Here is a 14,576-nt window from a genome sequence, read left to right on the forward strand (position 1 = left end):
ACGCAGTGCAAGATGATAAGACAGCTGCTGTCCATTAAGGAACAATCACAGTTATTTGTGAAAGAGAGCAGTGGCCGATTGGGTAATGATTTTTCTTGTCTTTAATCTTTTCTTTCAAAGTATTTGGAACTTTCAGTAATGGTCTAACAAATTAACTTTAACACTGATTGCTATTTCCTACCAGCTGAAGAGGCAGGATTCCAGGATCTTTCATCGGACCTCAAGAGTCTCATGTCAGCAACTTTACCAGCTACAACTACATAATCTGTGGTCGAATGGGCCACATCTCTGTAGGATTCGAGTCTGAAGCTTGTATGCCTGTGTTTTTACATATTCAGATTTGTTGTTGTTGTTGTTGTTTGGTTGGGGTTTTTTTGGTCTTACTACAGTATTTTTTTGTTTCAGTAAAAATGTCAATGACTGGTATTGCTGGTGAAGATTCTCAGACTGGTATTGCACATGCTAAACCAGCAGGGGGCAGTAGCTGGCTAAAATTAATTGATTAAAGCTTGGAAAATCCAAGTGGATTTTCCAAAAAGCTGTAATCGAGTTCTCACTTGGAAATCTGACACTGTTTAAACCACAAGTCATTAGGAAACGATCAGATGTTTCTGAAACTTTGCTGGCATCTTCAAAGATTTCTTGTTGGTTGTTCATAAATTTTTTTTATTTTTTATTTTTGTGAACGAATAACCCAATCTGGTGGTTGGTATCAGACATCAAAACTGATTTTGGCTACATAGAAATAAATTAAGTTGTGGGATGTATTTGACACAGTGTGGACAGTTACTTTTTAAAATAAATATCCTAAGCAGTACATTTTAAAAAGATCTGAGGTCAAAATTTAAAACCACTTAAGTTATGCAAACCTTTTAACATTTTTATTGTAAAATTGGCTTGCACATTAAAGAAAACAGTAACGATTCTAAATGTCTTTTTAGTTTTCCATACGTACACAAAACTTGGTCTTCACACTCGGTCACATTTACTTCCTTTAGGTGCTGCATCCATTGCACTTCATCAGTGTCCCTTGACCATACAAGAGGAAGCCCCTCCCCCACAGTGACTCTCCCCCCCATCTCATGCTTGGCTTGGTTACTGATGCAGAACGAAGCTTTGACATTGTACCAGTCAGTCAAAGCTTATTTGCTATTGCTTACAATTTTGAACCTATTCACTCAATTACGCTTACACTTCATCCATGCCTTCATCTCTTGTTTTTCCCTTTCAGCACATGAGTCAACAACTTTATCTGCTATCCATTTATGATCATCAATGTGATATATGGTCAATTTTACATACTGTTGTATTCAGTGAAGTGAGTAGAGAGCAAAAGGACAAGCCAAGAGAAGACGTGTGGGGTTGTGACCATGAGAGTTGCAAGTAAGGGAAGATGGTGCACACCAGGAGAGATCGATTCTTATTTAGATGAAAATGAGGCTTGATGCTTGTGAGGTGAGAGGAGGGCAACTTTGGCATCTAAATGAGAAGAGGTTTCACAGAAATTATCCTGAAATGGATCACCAACAAGAAAACAAAAAGTTGACAAAGTCATTGACAGGCTTATTTAAAGCATGATCGTCCCTGACAGTGCTAGGAAATTACTTTAGGGACTGCACATTTAAAATGTCCAAGTAAAGTTGCCTTGTAGTATGCAAGATATTTTAAATAATATGGGCTTAATGGATGCAAAGGTACTAAATAATGTGGTTATGGCATGGCCAGCTTTTAAAAGGTATAATGCACTTGGTTAATAAGCAAGGGTTAAATCGTTGAAAGCTTGATCTGTGACCTGTGGTGTATGCATGTGCATAGAGCAATCACTTTTTACTGTATTTGCTACTCTTGTCTCCAACTTTAGATTGATTAGTTACACATTGTAGTAGATGGATCGTCGGAGAGTCAGCATAAACCACTGCCAGTTTGGTCATACTCCCTCGTGCACACTCATCATCTCCTCTCAGTATAGCAGGGCTTGCTGCTGCTTTCCTCCACAACCATTCAGACAGCCATTCGTCTCGAAAAGCTGTCTCTGTGATCTGAGTGATAAACAATACCAGAATTGCCTAGTTTGCAAAAAAACAAAGACACTTGTTTTCAATCTTCTGTCAACGTTTTCATACTGAAAACTGATGGGATGTTTCATTCATCAAGGCGTTGGACAGAATGATATTCTAAACCTGGGCTGTTTGGGACTGAATGTTGTACTTGAAATTTTCACATTTTGCTCACATCTATTTGTACACAACTTGTACAGTGTTTGGCAAACACGTTCTAGTTTATATATATATATAAATATATTTTGTATACTTTCATGTGCAGGGCAATATTGTGGCTTTGCAACTTAAAAGCAGATATTAAGGTTTATATTCTACTTCCAAACCACACATCATTCCACAAAGGCTGTAAAAACATTGCACAATATTCCAGTTGTGTGTACATCTGGCTACGAACACATCCCTTTAAATGTTCATTAAAAACTACACAAGTCTTCTATTAGACGTAACAGCCTTCACTTTGAAGTTTTGCTTAAGAAATGCAGCAGTGGCATCTGGAACTCTGGATTCATGCTAATGCTAACAATTAAAACTTAACCTCAATATTAAGCTTTAGCGGCTGTCATTCTTAGAGCAGTTTGTTCATTTATCCACCCCCCACCAGCTCGTGCTGTGTAGTACTATGAGCATTAATGGTCAAAGGGAGCCACACCGCTCGCGCTGAGGAACATCTCACATACTCGCGCGACATCAACAACAATGGCAAACCGTTTTCTGTTTTGGTAGATTTCTGATTAGAGCTGCACGGCCCGAAATTTAATATAGTTGCACCTAATTTAATTCCTGAATTGGCACGTTACATTTTAATACGCGTTACGATCGTGATCGCATTTATCGTTGGGCTCTTTCTTTTTTTTTTCCTTGGAAAATGTGCGAGTCGCTCTCTCGGTCTGCATGTGTGTCCCTGCCGCTTTTCTGCTGGGCTGCTAACCTAGCTGCTTTTCAGACGGTGGTTAGCCAGCGTTAGCCTCGCTGCGCTCATCGACTAGTAAAAAGAAGAAACAAAGACGAATGTAAAGCTTGATTTCTACAAATAGATTTATGCTATTCGACCCAAACTAATCGCCGATTGCCGCTGTTGTGTACAAAAAGAAGTGTTTTATGATTTGTCGTGGAAAACACTTTGCTGGCTAGCTGAAAGGCTAGCTGATTGTATTCTTCGACTGAGGAAAACGGCGAGTTTTCTTTAAAAGTATGGATGATCAGACTAGGATGCTGACGGGTCTCGCCGGACTCAGTGGACTAACACAGGCCGATGTAGGTGACCCAGACTCGGTCAGGAAACAACAATCCCTCGGTCAACCGCAACAAGACATCGGGGATATTCTACAGCAAATAATGGCCATCACCGACGAAAGCTTGGACGAGGCACAGGCCAGGTAAGACATTCGAAAAGCCCTTTTCTCCTGCACATGATTGCTAAGCTAACACGTCTCATGTTTGGGTTCAGATCAGACTTTAGTGTTAGACGTTAAAATAAGGCACTTGCAACAATAGCGTAACGTTGCAAATGCTATAATTTGCAGCCAAACGTCAGTGAGCAATTTGTACCAAAATATTTTTGATATCCACTGAGTGATGATTTGTTTAAAGAATTATCTATACAAAGCGTATTTGCCGTCGTTTGTGAATTAGTTTTTAATAAAGTGATTTGGCTTCCTTATTTGGTTTTATCAGTAACAAGCTAAAAAAAGTTTCCACTCGTATGTGTGACTCTCAGTGAGTTGTAGTTGAAGAAAATCTACAAAATTATTTTGCCATACACCTGCATGGATCTTTGACTAAATAGTATTAGTTTCAAACATAGTTTAAAAACAAAACTACAGGGTAGATCACGTTTAGAAAAGGCCACTTCAGTACTTGAAAAAGCATTATTTGTACAAGGTCTGTAAGTAATGTTGTCAACTGTCTTCATGCTAAAATGACAAGTTTTTACACGCATATATATTCATACACACATCCATGCATACACAGACACACATACTTAAGGGCAGGTTTAAGTCCCTCAGGGCCCCCTAGGCACAAACACTCAGTCCCCCCACACATACCATACCATGCCAAGCCATTTTGCACTGCTGGATTCTCCTCAACAAACCCAGTCAAGTTTATTTTGTTTGATCACTGTTTAACATTTAATTAGCCAATAAAATTCAGTGTTGCATGCTATTTTTAAACTCAGATTGGACAATGACTTTAAGCATCCGTTATATTTTTCGCACTCAATACAAAGGCCCCCCTTTGCACCTTTGCATCAGGCACATGCCCAAGTTACCCTTATCATGGTATATCTGTCACACACACATGTATGCATGTATGTATGTATGTGTGTATATGTATGCGAGTATATAATGCATGTGTGCGTTTATGCAGTGATGGACACTACTGCTAATAGAACAGGGCTTTCACTAACTTTGGAATCTGTTAGCAGAATTAGCTTCTGCTAAATGAGGTTTGGCCAACATTAAGTCCGCTAACAAAATTCACAAGCTTGTTTCTGTCTGTTGTGGGCGCGTCTCGAAGAGTCCGCTATGCACGGTATTGGCATACCAGGTGTCCATGTGACAAGACGTGATTGGTTGACAGAGCTTCAACTGGAAGGAAACAAAAACGTGATGCAGACTGAGTGACGGTCATCTTAGCGGTTTAGCTATAGCTTCTGCTAATTTGCTTAACCTGTTTATTAAATTAGCATTAGCAAAGTTAATGTTTTAGTTTGCAGAATATGGGTTAGCGAAGATAACGTTTTAGTTAAGTGTGCCCACCACTGTGTATATATGCATGCGTGTGTGTGTGCATATATATATATATATATATATATATATATATATACAGACATACATACAGACAAACTTGAGATATCAAAGTGCGGATGATTGGAAAACATGGAAAAGGTTAAGGATATTCCGCCCTAAATAAAAGTTGAGTATTTAATGTGTTAATTATGCATGTGTGACTCATAATGTTTGTTTTAGAAGTGTCTCACTTATCATAGGCGGCTTGCATTCTGCTGTGGGACTAACTCACACTCATTTGCCATGTGGCTGAAGGAGCACAGGGTCAGTTTCAAATGAAGCGTCAGTATTTCAACAATAGACAACCGTCCACTGCAAGACTCTGGCCACAGTGTGATGTGTCATTAGCTAGTGATTTTCCACCCAACATTTGACCACCTGGTTCTCTTAATTAATTCACTCCTTTCACTCCCTCCCTCTCTGGTGTTCATCCTTTTCATTGTGTGCTGGGTGCAATCAATTCTCCTATAATGTGTACGCGAGTGCAGCTGTCCGCAAATCGAGTTTCTATTAATGAGATGAGGGGGAGGGATGATGCTATACCAGCAGCCTATGAACATGGAGATATTGCACTTTCTTGACTACTAGTTTGTAGACTTAACCACATGCCTCATTTTATGGCAGAATTAACAACGCTTAAAATATTTGTTGCTCATGTTTCATTCATCTTGGCTATTTTATTTTCTATATTTAAGTTGTGATTTATGCAAAAGTTGAACTGGTTAATATAAATCATGCTTCTTTTCAAGTTAATGATAGAGTTACAGTATAGAAAGTTATGATTTTGTGAAATGTGATGATTATTTTATTGTATGCTAAAGGTATGTTCCCATATTAATAATGTTCTTCCTTAGACACTTAAGTACTAAAAATGACCCCTTATACTGAAATGTAGTTGTTGTATTTACATTAATGATCTTACCACCTTAATGGCTTTTTGATTTAATTGTGCATTTGTTTGTGTTTGTGTTTACTTTCCATGTTTACTTCAGCTAAAATACCCTGAGTATATGTGGTACTACTAAACATAGAATGTTGTTACAAGCCCGTATGTGATAATAAATAGTAGCCACAGCTACTAGTAATAAATACTTGTTAATATGACCTGATATTGCAGTCCTTGTTTTCATTTTTCACTCTAACCATGTTTGACATCTATATGCCAATTGTTCCTGTGACCATGCCAAACAAATCGGTGTTGAAGTGTCATACATGGTAGCATGATCTCCCTTTTTTCTGTCGAGTGGCAGTGTTTTAGGATGGGGAGTGTCCAGTAGCCCAATAACTTTATGTGCTAGAGTACACTTCCTATTCACCATCCTCATCCTCTCACCCTGTCATTATATGTTGAAATACTGGCCAGAGAAATCATTAATAAACTGAGTTGTATGACTGCCATTCAAGTTCTAGCACATGTTAGTACTCTACGCATGTCCATCCTACTATCCCTTCTGCCATCTTGAACAATAAATTCCTCAATACTAGATCTTTCTTTAAACATTGATCTGAAGTTTAAAAATGACATCAGACATATTACAAAATTGGCTTTTTATCATTTTAAAATAATTTAAGTTAAAATGCTAACCGTATTTTTTGCCCTATAAGTCGCAGTTTTTTGCATAATTTGCATGCGACTTATACGCTGAAACGATGTATTTATGGATTTTTTCCCCATATTTATAAACCAATTTTTGGCTGAGATATGACCGTTTTCATTCATTCTGACTAAACAAAATTTAACACTACCATTTTCAGCCGCTAGATGGCACTCGAGTATTATGGCTTGCCGTTGTATCATGTAATAGGTAAAAGTGGCTATTGATGACACAATCGGCTTGCCATGGCCTGCCACCGTAGTCTGCCGGGAACAACCAAATCGGCTTAATTTCGCTGCGCTGCCTCGGTGAAATGCAACTGATTTGACTGTCAAAGTGCATTTATTAAGTAAAAGTTCAACTGAAACACACCTTTACTATAATTTCGAGCAAACAAATAATTTTTTTTAAGTGTTAATCTTGTTAAATTCTTAAAGTTCTCCCGTGCACGCTCTCGCGGCCGCCATTTGGCAGCTCATTGATTTTTGACACAACACCGGTCCACATTTTCGGGTTGTTAGCGGTGACGCGTAACAAACGCAATGCGTCAGCGATGACTCATAGTAGATGCGACGTATACGGCGTAGCGACATATTTATGGATTTTTCCACTTTATTAGACATATTTGGACAGTTGCGACTTATAGGGCGGTGCGACCTGTACGGCAAAAAATACAGTATATCAAAATCTGACTTAAAACCTTAACTCACACTTTTATAGCAAAGTAGATTGGACTATTGCCCTTCTACAGGCCTCTCAAAACTTGGTGTACCTAATTACAGCTGATCCAAAATTCTGCAGCTTGTATTGTCTGTTATGTGCCAGTCAGATCACTCAGGTCAGCAGACTGTCCTAACTTAGCCAAAACTTGTACTACTTCCAAACTGAGGAAGCCACTTTGCTTTTGTTTTTTTTGCTACAATGAATTGTAATACATTGCCTCTACATGTGAGAGAAGTTCCCAATGTAAATATTTCAAGGTAAAAAACGTTCTACATGTAAAAGGACATGATTCATGTTTTATGCTTTTGTATTAGCACTCTGCTCTTGCTTCAAAGTGTTTATTTTGTTGCTGGAAAGTAAAGTGTGGTTGCAAAGCATGAAATGTGCTATACTAATAAAGTTTGGCTTGACTTTGGTATGTCTTGTAGGTGCACAATAATTATGGGGATGATTAACATTAATTCAGGTAAATTTTTAGTTTTACCTCTAATTTGTGTTTTTTAAGTAACAAGTGGCATTATTTTTACTTTTTTTTTTATACCTTAACTTTTTTATTGCCTTTTTTTTTCTTCAAATTTTATATCAGAAATGTCATTAGCAAAGCATGTATGGTATATTTTCAAAAAGCATTTGAAAACCCTGTCTTTTGTATATTTTGGTTTATTATAGAATTAAAATACAAAATCTCGAATTCTCTTGATCGTTGAAACAAACAAACATAACTCAAAATTTGATGCAGTGTTCGACAACATTATAACGGTATAGCAAGTATTTGTCAAGTTTCTAAGTACAATTTGAGTACATTGAAGAGGAGCCAGTTCACTCTTAAAACCTGTTTGTATCACCTCACATGACAGCCCCTTCGTCTGACTGCATCAAGGTTTATATTTATACCTACTAGTACAGAATAACTGATTCAACAACAGTTAATTAGGAGTACTGCACTTTTTATTTTATTCTGTAGCCTACTTGAAAATCTGATAAAAAACACCTGTTAGTATTAGAACATATTAGTATTTGCCCCCCCCCCCCCCAAAAAAAAAATATAAAAATAAAAATTTGGACTGAAACTTGAGACAAGGGATTAAAATAGGCTGTAACTGAATGAAGATCAAATTACAAAAATTATTCACACCAATATTGTTCATTTTTTAAAACTTTACTGGTTCTGTAAAGCACAATCTTTCACTTGTTCAGTGTCTTTAAGTATGTGTCTTACATTCTGTATAGAGCACTTTTTACATAACACACATAAGCATATCAGTCAATGGTGTTGCGCCCAAGGACGCATCAGCACACTGCAAGTGCTGTGGATTAACCCGTCTGAGTCGACCTCCCTACCCACTATGCCAAGCCATCTTAAACAATGACACGGTTTATTTCTTGACTCATTTTTTCCAGGAATCTAATATGGAATATAATATGTGGAGGTTTAATTTGTACTTCAGCTTAAATTTGATTGATTGAAGGCTCTCTGACCTGAGAAGTCAGATCAGCTGTTGGATCCTTCTCATCAAATCTGAACTCTTTTTAAAATCCATAATGCATCTAATAACTTTATTAAAGAAAATCAACCAGCACTGCCGAGTTAACAGAGGGTGGATGCATAATTTTTGCTGCTTTCAGTTCTTATTCAGGTAGAAAAAAGGTAAAAGAAAAAACTCCATCAAGAGTAGTGGAAAATAGCAAGGCTAAGATATTTTGGGACTTCAGATTCAGGCAGACAAACACATGATTGCTAACTAACCAGGCACTGTAGTAGTCAACAAGCTAGAGAAAAAGGCGGTGGTAATAAACTTGGCAATCTAAAGTGACTGCAACATAAAGATGAAGGAGCATGAGAAGTTTCAGAAATACCAAGGTTGAAAGAGGAACTAGAGCAGATGTGGGGAGTCAAAACATCACTGATGCTAGTGGTCATTGGAGCACTCAAACTGGAAAAGTGATCACAGCAGATCCCAGAAACAACCTTAGAGATGTCCAAGAAACAACTAAAATATTCCGCTGAACTCTCAAACAGGGAGTTTTGGGGGTTCTGCTAGATCAAAACAGCTATTGAGTCCTATAAGTTGTTTTCGTGGCCCTGTGATGGACTTGCTACCTGTCCAGGGTGTACATCGCCTCTCACACAGTCACTGCAGGAGACCAGCTCATCATGCGACTTGGAAAAGAAAAAGTCAAGAATATGGATGGGCTGTTTGCTTCAATATATATCGTATTTTCTGCCGTACATGTCGCACCGCCCTATAAGTTGCATCAGTCCAAATATGTCTAATAAAGTGGAATAATCCATAAATATGTCGCTTCACCGTATATGTTGCGTCTATTATGCGTCACCTCTGACGCTCCACGTTTGTTCTGCGTCACCTCTGACAACCCGGAAATGTGGGCCGAAGCCGGAAATGTGGGCCGGTGTTGTGCAAAAAAATCAATGGGTTGCCAAATGGCGGCCGCGTGAGCATGCAAGAGAGGACTTTAACAAGAATTTAACAAGATTAACACTTAAAAACATTTATTTGTTTACTTCAAATTATATTAGGTTTCAGTTTAGCTTTTGCTTAATAAATGCACTTTGACGGTCAACTCGGCTGCATTTCAAAACTCTATTCGCAGAAACGGGCATGCGCAGAGGGCTACTCACTGTTCATTTCTTTGAAATTTAACTCGATAACCACCTAAAAACAATTATTTGTTAGCTCGACTTTATAGTAAAGGTGTGTCTCAGTTGAACTTTTACTTAATAAATGCACTTTGACGGTCAAATCAGCTGCATTTTGTCGGGGCAGTTCAACAAAATGAAGCTGATTTGGTTGTTCCAGGCAGACGTCGGTGGCAGGCTGTGGCAAGCTGATTGTGTCATTAATAGCCACTTTTAACTATTACACGATACAACGGCATGCCCTACTACTCGAGTGCCATCTACTGGCTGAAAATGGTAGTGTTCAGTTTTTTTCAGTCAGATTAAATGAAAATGGTCATATCTCAGCCAAAAATTGGTTTATAAATATAGAGAAAAAGTCAATAAATACGTTGTGTTGGCGCGTAAGTCGCAGAGCATGCAAATTTGCAAAAAACTGCAACTTATAAGCTGAAAAATACGGTAGTTCCCATACGTCAACCGGAAGTGCAAAACACGACTTTTCCATCATTATAGTACTCAAGCATGGTCAAGATGCTTTCAGATAAACCAAAACGGTGTATTGATACTCTTGACTAATGTGCAAGAGAAAGACACATCCAAAAAATTGCTGCTGTTGGGATTGACCCGTATGAAGCATGAAAAGAACGTCATACGACTCAGACAAGTTGCCTCCGATCTCTTATTATAACATAGTTGATTATTTATTCAACACAATGAGTGCCTACACAATGGAGGAGCTTCGCAGCCTGAAATCCATGGACGCATATCAATGTTTTAACTGCTTTGTGAAGGATGTCTGAACTGAGAGCTACCTTGTTAAATAAAGGTATAAATAAATACAAATATTACCATGCAATCTCTTAACAGAATGACCCCAGGCTAGAACCCAGAACGTTCATGCTGTGAGACAACAGTGCTAACCACTAAGTCATCGTGATGCCAATAACACATTAACACTAAAGACTAGGACATTTTTCATGAAATTTTGAGGTGTGCCAATGCAACTAATGTTTAAAATTACAACATAGGTATGCATCTATGTAGGCAGAGCAAGTGTTTACAGTGTGGAGGTTTAGTACATAGTGTAGCTGAGCTAACTACAGTAGAGATGTTCTAAATCATGAAAAGAGTATTTTCAGCACACATACAGTTGTATTCTGACATTGTTTAACAAAATGACTGATATAGAATTTCTTGTTTACCGGATAAAAGTGATCGGAACAGATTCTAGATGTTTTTGAAAGCTGATCCTTGCGGTTGATGTTTCCGAGCCAGACTCACCGACGCTCTGCACTCAACTCCTCCGTTTGAGGTCCTTTGCATTTCCTTATTTTTGGGATGAAGTGAAAACTGCGCTTTGCCAAATTGTCTGCCCGGTTGGAACATCCTCTGACCCAACATGAAACAACCATTTTGATGTATGTAAAAAAAAAAAAAAGAAAATACTCCTTGATGGTCAAACTTAAGCCTTGACTGGAGCTATTGCATGCCTACTGAAATGGTGGTTTGCAACAAGGTGCTGGGTGTGCTGCATCACATGAGAACTATGTATTGTTCATATTCCTCTGACTGCAGTTCAGTTATTCAGGGTACATGGTAAATGGACTTGTATAGCAACTTTCCATCTGATCAAGATACTCAAAACACTTTACACTCCAATCTGTGCCCTCATTCATACAGCACTACTATATCTACAAAGAATAATCAGTGCTTTGGATCACATTCATACACCGATGGGGGACACATCTGAGGCAATGAGGGGTTCAATTTCTTGCCCAGGGACACTTCAGCATGTGATTGCTGGTGGAATCAAACCCCCAATTTTTGCATTGGAGGACAATTGTTCTAACCACTCAGCCACAGCTGCCCCACAAAACAAACAAACAAACAAAAAAACACTTCAAGTGATTTTAAAATTTTATTTTGTAGCATTAATGATTTTTCTATGCTCGCTGTTCACAGCATACTATATTTGGACTGACATGGCTCCCAGTCAATAGTAGTTTGTTGTGATACAAAGGAGAAGTTCCACTTTGTAGTCAGCCCTTAAAAGGATTTGGTTTTTGCTCGCGTATTGACCATCCATGTCTTTTTCTTTAGAATTTATGGTTTGGAGCACGTTCCATGTCCGGTTCCTGTTTCTGGTGTATTTTTGTGGCAGCATTACTACAAGTTTTTGAGTTGTTTTTATGTGGATGAAACCATTCATTCATCCATTATCTTTACCCGCTTATTCCATTTTGGTTCACAGGGGTCACCAGTGCCCATGTCCGGCAATCATTGTGCAAGTGGCGTGGTACATCCTGGACAGGTCGCAAGTCCATCACAGGTCCACATAGAGACAAACAATCATTCACTTTCTCACTCACATCTAGGGACACTTTAGAGTTACCAATCAGCCTAACATGCATGTTGTTGGTATGTGGGAGGAAACCGGAGTACCCAGAGAAAACACACGCATGCACGGAGAGAACATGCAAACTCCTCCCAGAAAGGCCCCTGGACCGGGATTTGAACCAAGGACCTGCGCGCTGAGAGGCAACAGCTCTACCAGTTGCGCCACCGTGCTGCCCATTACATCTTAATCCAAATAGTTTTGTCTATCACCAATACCATCCATTCTTATGCAGTCAGTTTATTTAAGAGGTTGAAATTAGATAATTTGTATTGCCACATAAATTAAATTGTCCGTAATAATGACCTTGAGGTTGGGCATTATTACTTGTTCCATCATGCAAAACATTAAAATGGCATTACTCTTCTTAGTGTGGAATGTTGCTTTAAGGATGTTCCTGTGCTGATAAAGGCATCTGCTCATTCAAAATACCTCTAAACATCATGGCTCTGCTGTGTTTTTTGGCATTACACACTTTAGAAATGATGTATGCATAGTACATACACATCTTTTACCGGTTTTATGGGTTAAGCACTTCAAATGAGATAAAAATCGGTTTATTCTCATCTTCCCTACTTTCTCTCATTCCCTCTTTTTTCTTACAGAAAACATGCCCTGAACTGTCACAGAATGAAACCAGCACTCTTCAGCGTTCTCTGTGAGATCAAAGAGAAGACAGGTAAGATTTTACTTCACTCTATACTCCAGTGTGAGCAAGTTGTAACTAACTGGTGTGATAGAATGCCTTTGCTCCAGGTTCTTTTAGTGTTTATTTTTCAGAATTTTCTCTCATGGAACTAACTTGATTAAAGATTGCTTGTCTTTATTAATGATTTTTTATTATTTGTGTATTCTTTAGTTTAAAATCACTCTAAATATTTACAAGTTATTTCTGGGTATTGTCCAGATTAACCAAATTTAACCAGTCATCACCTTTTAGAAACTTGAATCTGACAACTGAACTCGCAAACAACTCAGAATTTACTTACTATATCATTGGAGTTTTGTTTCACAATTTGTTCTGAATTACTTAAATACAGAGTATGTGTGTGATTGTACATTTTGTCATTTTCTCTTTCAAATGATTAACTGGTAGTAATTTTTCAGTATGTATGAATGAACAGAATTTAGCAAATAACTAAGTTAGTATATCATTCTGCAACTGTTAAACAAACTTGACCAAAGGGTAGATTATTTTGGGGAGTAAATTGCCATAGAATAAGATCTGTAACCTGTAAATATCAAACTTCAATACACACAATCTATTCAAAACTGACTTGGGACTAGAAAGTCGCAGGTTCAACTTCCCGCCATGCTCACATGTTGTGGTGTCCTTGCGAAAGACACCCAATTCCTCCTCCCTGGGTGCTTACATAGCCGCCCACTGCTCCACCTTGGTGTATCTCACATGTGATGGGTTAAATGCAGAGAACTAATTTCGTCATTGTATGGGAACATACAATGATGACAACACATAAGCACTCTATTTATTATTATTATTATTATTATTATTATTATTACTATTTAAGTCAGCTTACCAATAAATGTTAACTAAAACCAGTTATGATTTCAGTTTTATGGTAGTATAAATGGGGTGCTTTTGTTTGTTTTTGTATTTTTTTCTACAATCATGTCAACTTTCTTGTGTTCTGTTTCTTTTCCTTCCACTGTCCTGAAGTATTTTATAACAGTAAGCCTCCCTTGTTCAAATACAATTTGAAAATGCTGCACTGCTGCCTATTGTGGCCTTCTGTCAATAATGTATTATTGCTCTCCAGTGATTGGAGAAAAGTAAAGGCTAGGCTTGAGAGAATGGGGCAGGGTATACTGTTTCCCAGGCAACCAGTGGTCTTATTTACCCTAATGCCATTCACTTTGATTTTCACATTTAGTCTTCCAACAAACAAGATAGAAAAAATGTGAGTACTTGTACTGTAACCATTTAAGAAAAGCTGACAAAAATGGGGTTCAATATATAATGTATATTCATACTTCATGCAAGTATTGCAACCACGCTTTGCTTGTACTCTGCTGGCCATCTGCCATACAGTTCCCTAACTGCACTGTGTACCTGCTTTGGTATTTCACTGCCCCCCACCCCCACCGCGGGCCCCATTGTCTATCTCTGCAATGTGAAATAACTTATCTTCATTGTGGCTTGTGGAAAACCAGTCAGTAGACCTATAGTATCTCCACAGATTTTATGAAGTATTTCGTCACTAACAAACATGAACTTGTGTTGGCATCAACACATGCATAATATGTCTTCCTTGAACATGTACGCACAGAGGCATGCACACACATACACAAACAGGGATAAAAGCAAACTCTGTCTTGGGTCTACTCCTACTGCCTCAGTCTTGTCCTCTCCCC

The 14,576-nt window shown here is 38.2% G+C and overlaps 1 protein-coding gene across 2 annotated transcripts in view; it reads left to right on the top strand.

Moving 5' to 3' along the window:
- The first annotated feature begins 3,136 nt into the window (after window positions 1–3,136).
- pbx4 (pre-B-cell leukemia transcription factor 4) overlaps window positions 3,137–14,576 on the top strand; it is a 41,754-nt gene continuing 30,314 nt past the window's right edge. For both annotated transcript variants that reach the window (XM_037689073.1, XM_037689072.1), the window contains exons 1-2: window positions 3,137–3,436; window positions 12,809–12,882. In XM_037689073.1, coding sequence (XP_037545001.1) covers window positions 3,252–3,436; window positions 12,809–12,882 — 259 coding nt within the window. In that variant the 5' untranslated portion in view covers window positions 3,137–3,251. The remainder of the gene's footprint in view (window positions 3,437–12,808; window positions 12,883–14,576) is intronic.

The sequence above is a fragment of the Nematolebias whitei genome, chromosome 15 (assembly GCF_014905685.2).
Source record: "Nematolebias whitei isolate Nwh7 chromosome 15, NemWhi1, whole genome shotgun sequence".
NCBI lineage: Eukaryota > Metazoa > Chordata > Actinopteri > Cyprinodontiformes > Rivulidae > Nematolebias > Nematolebias whitei.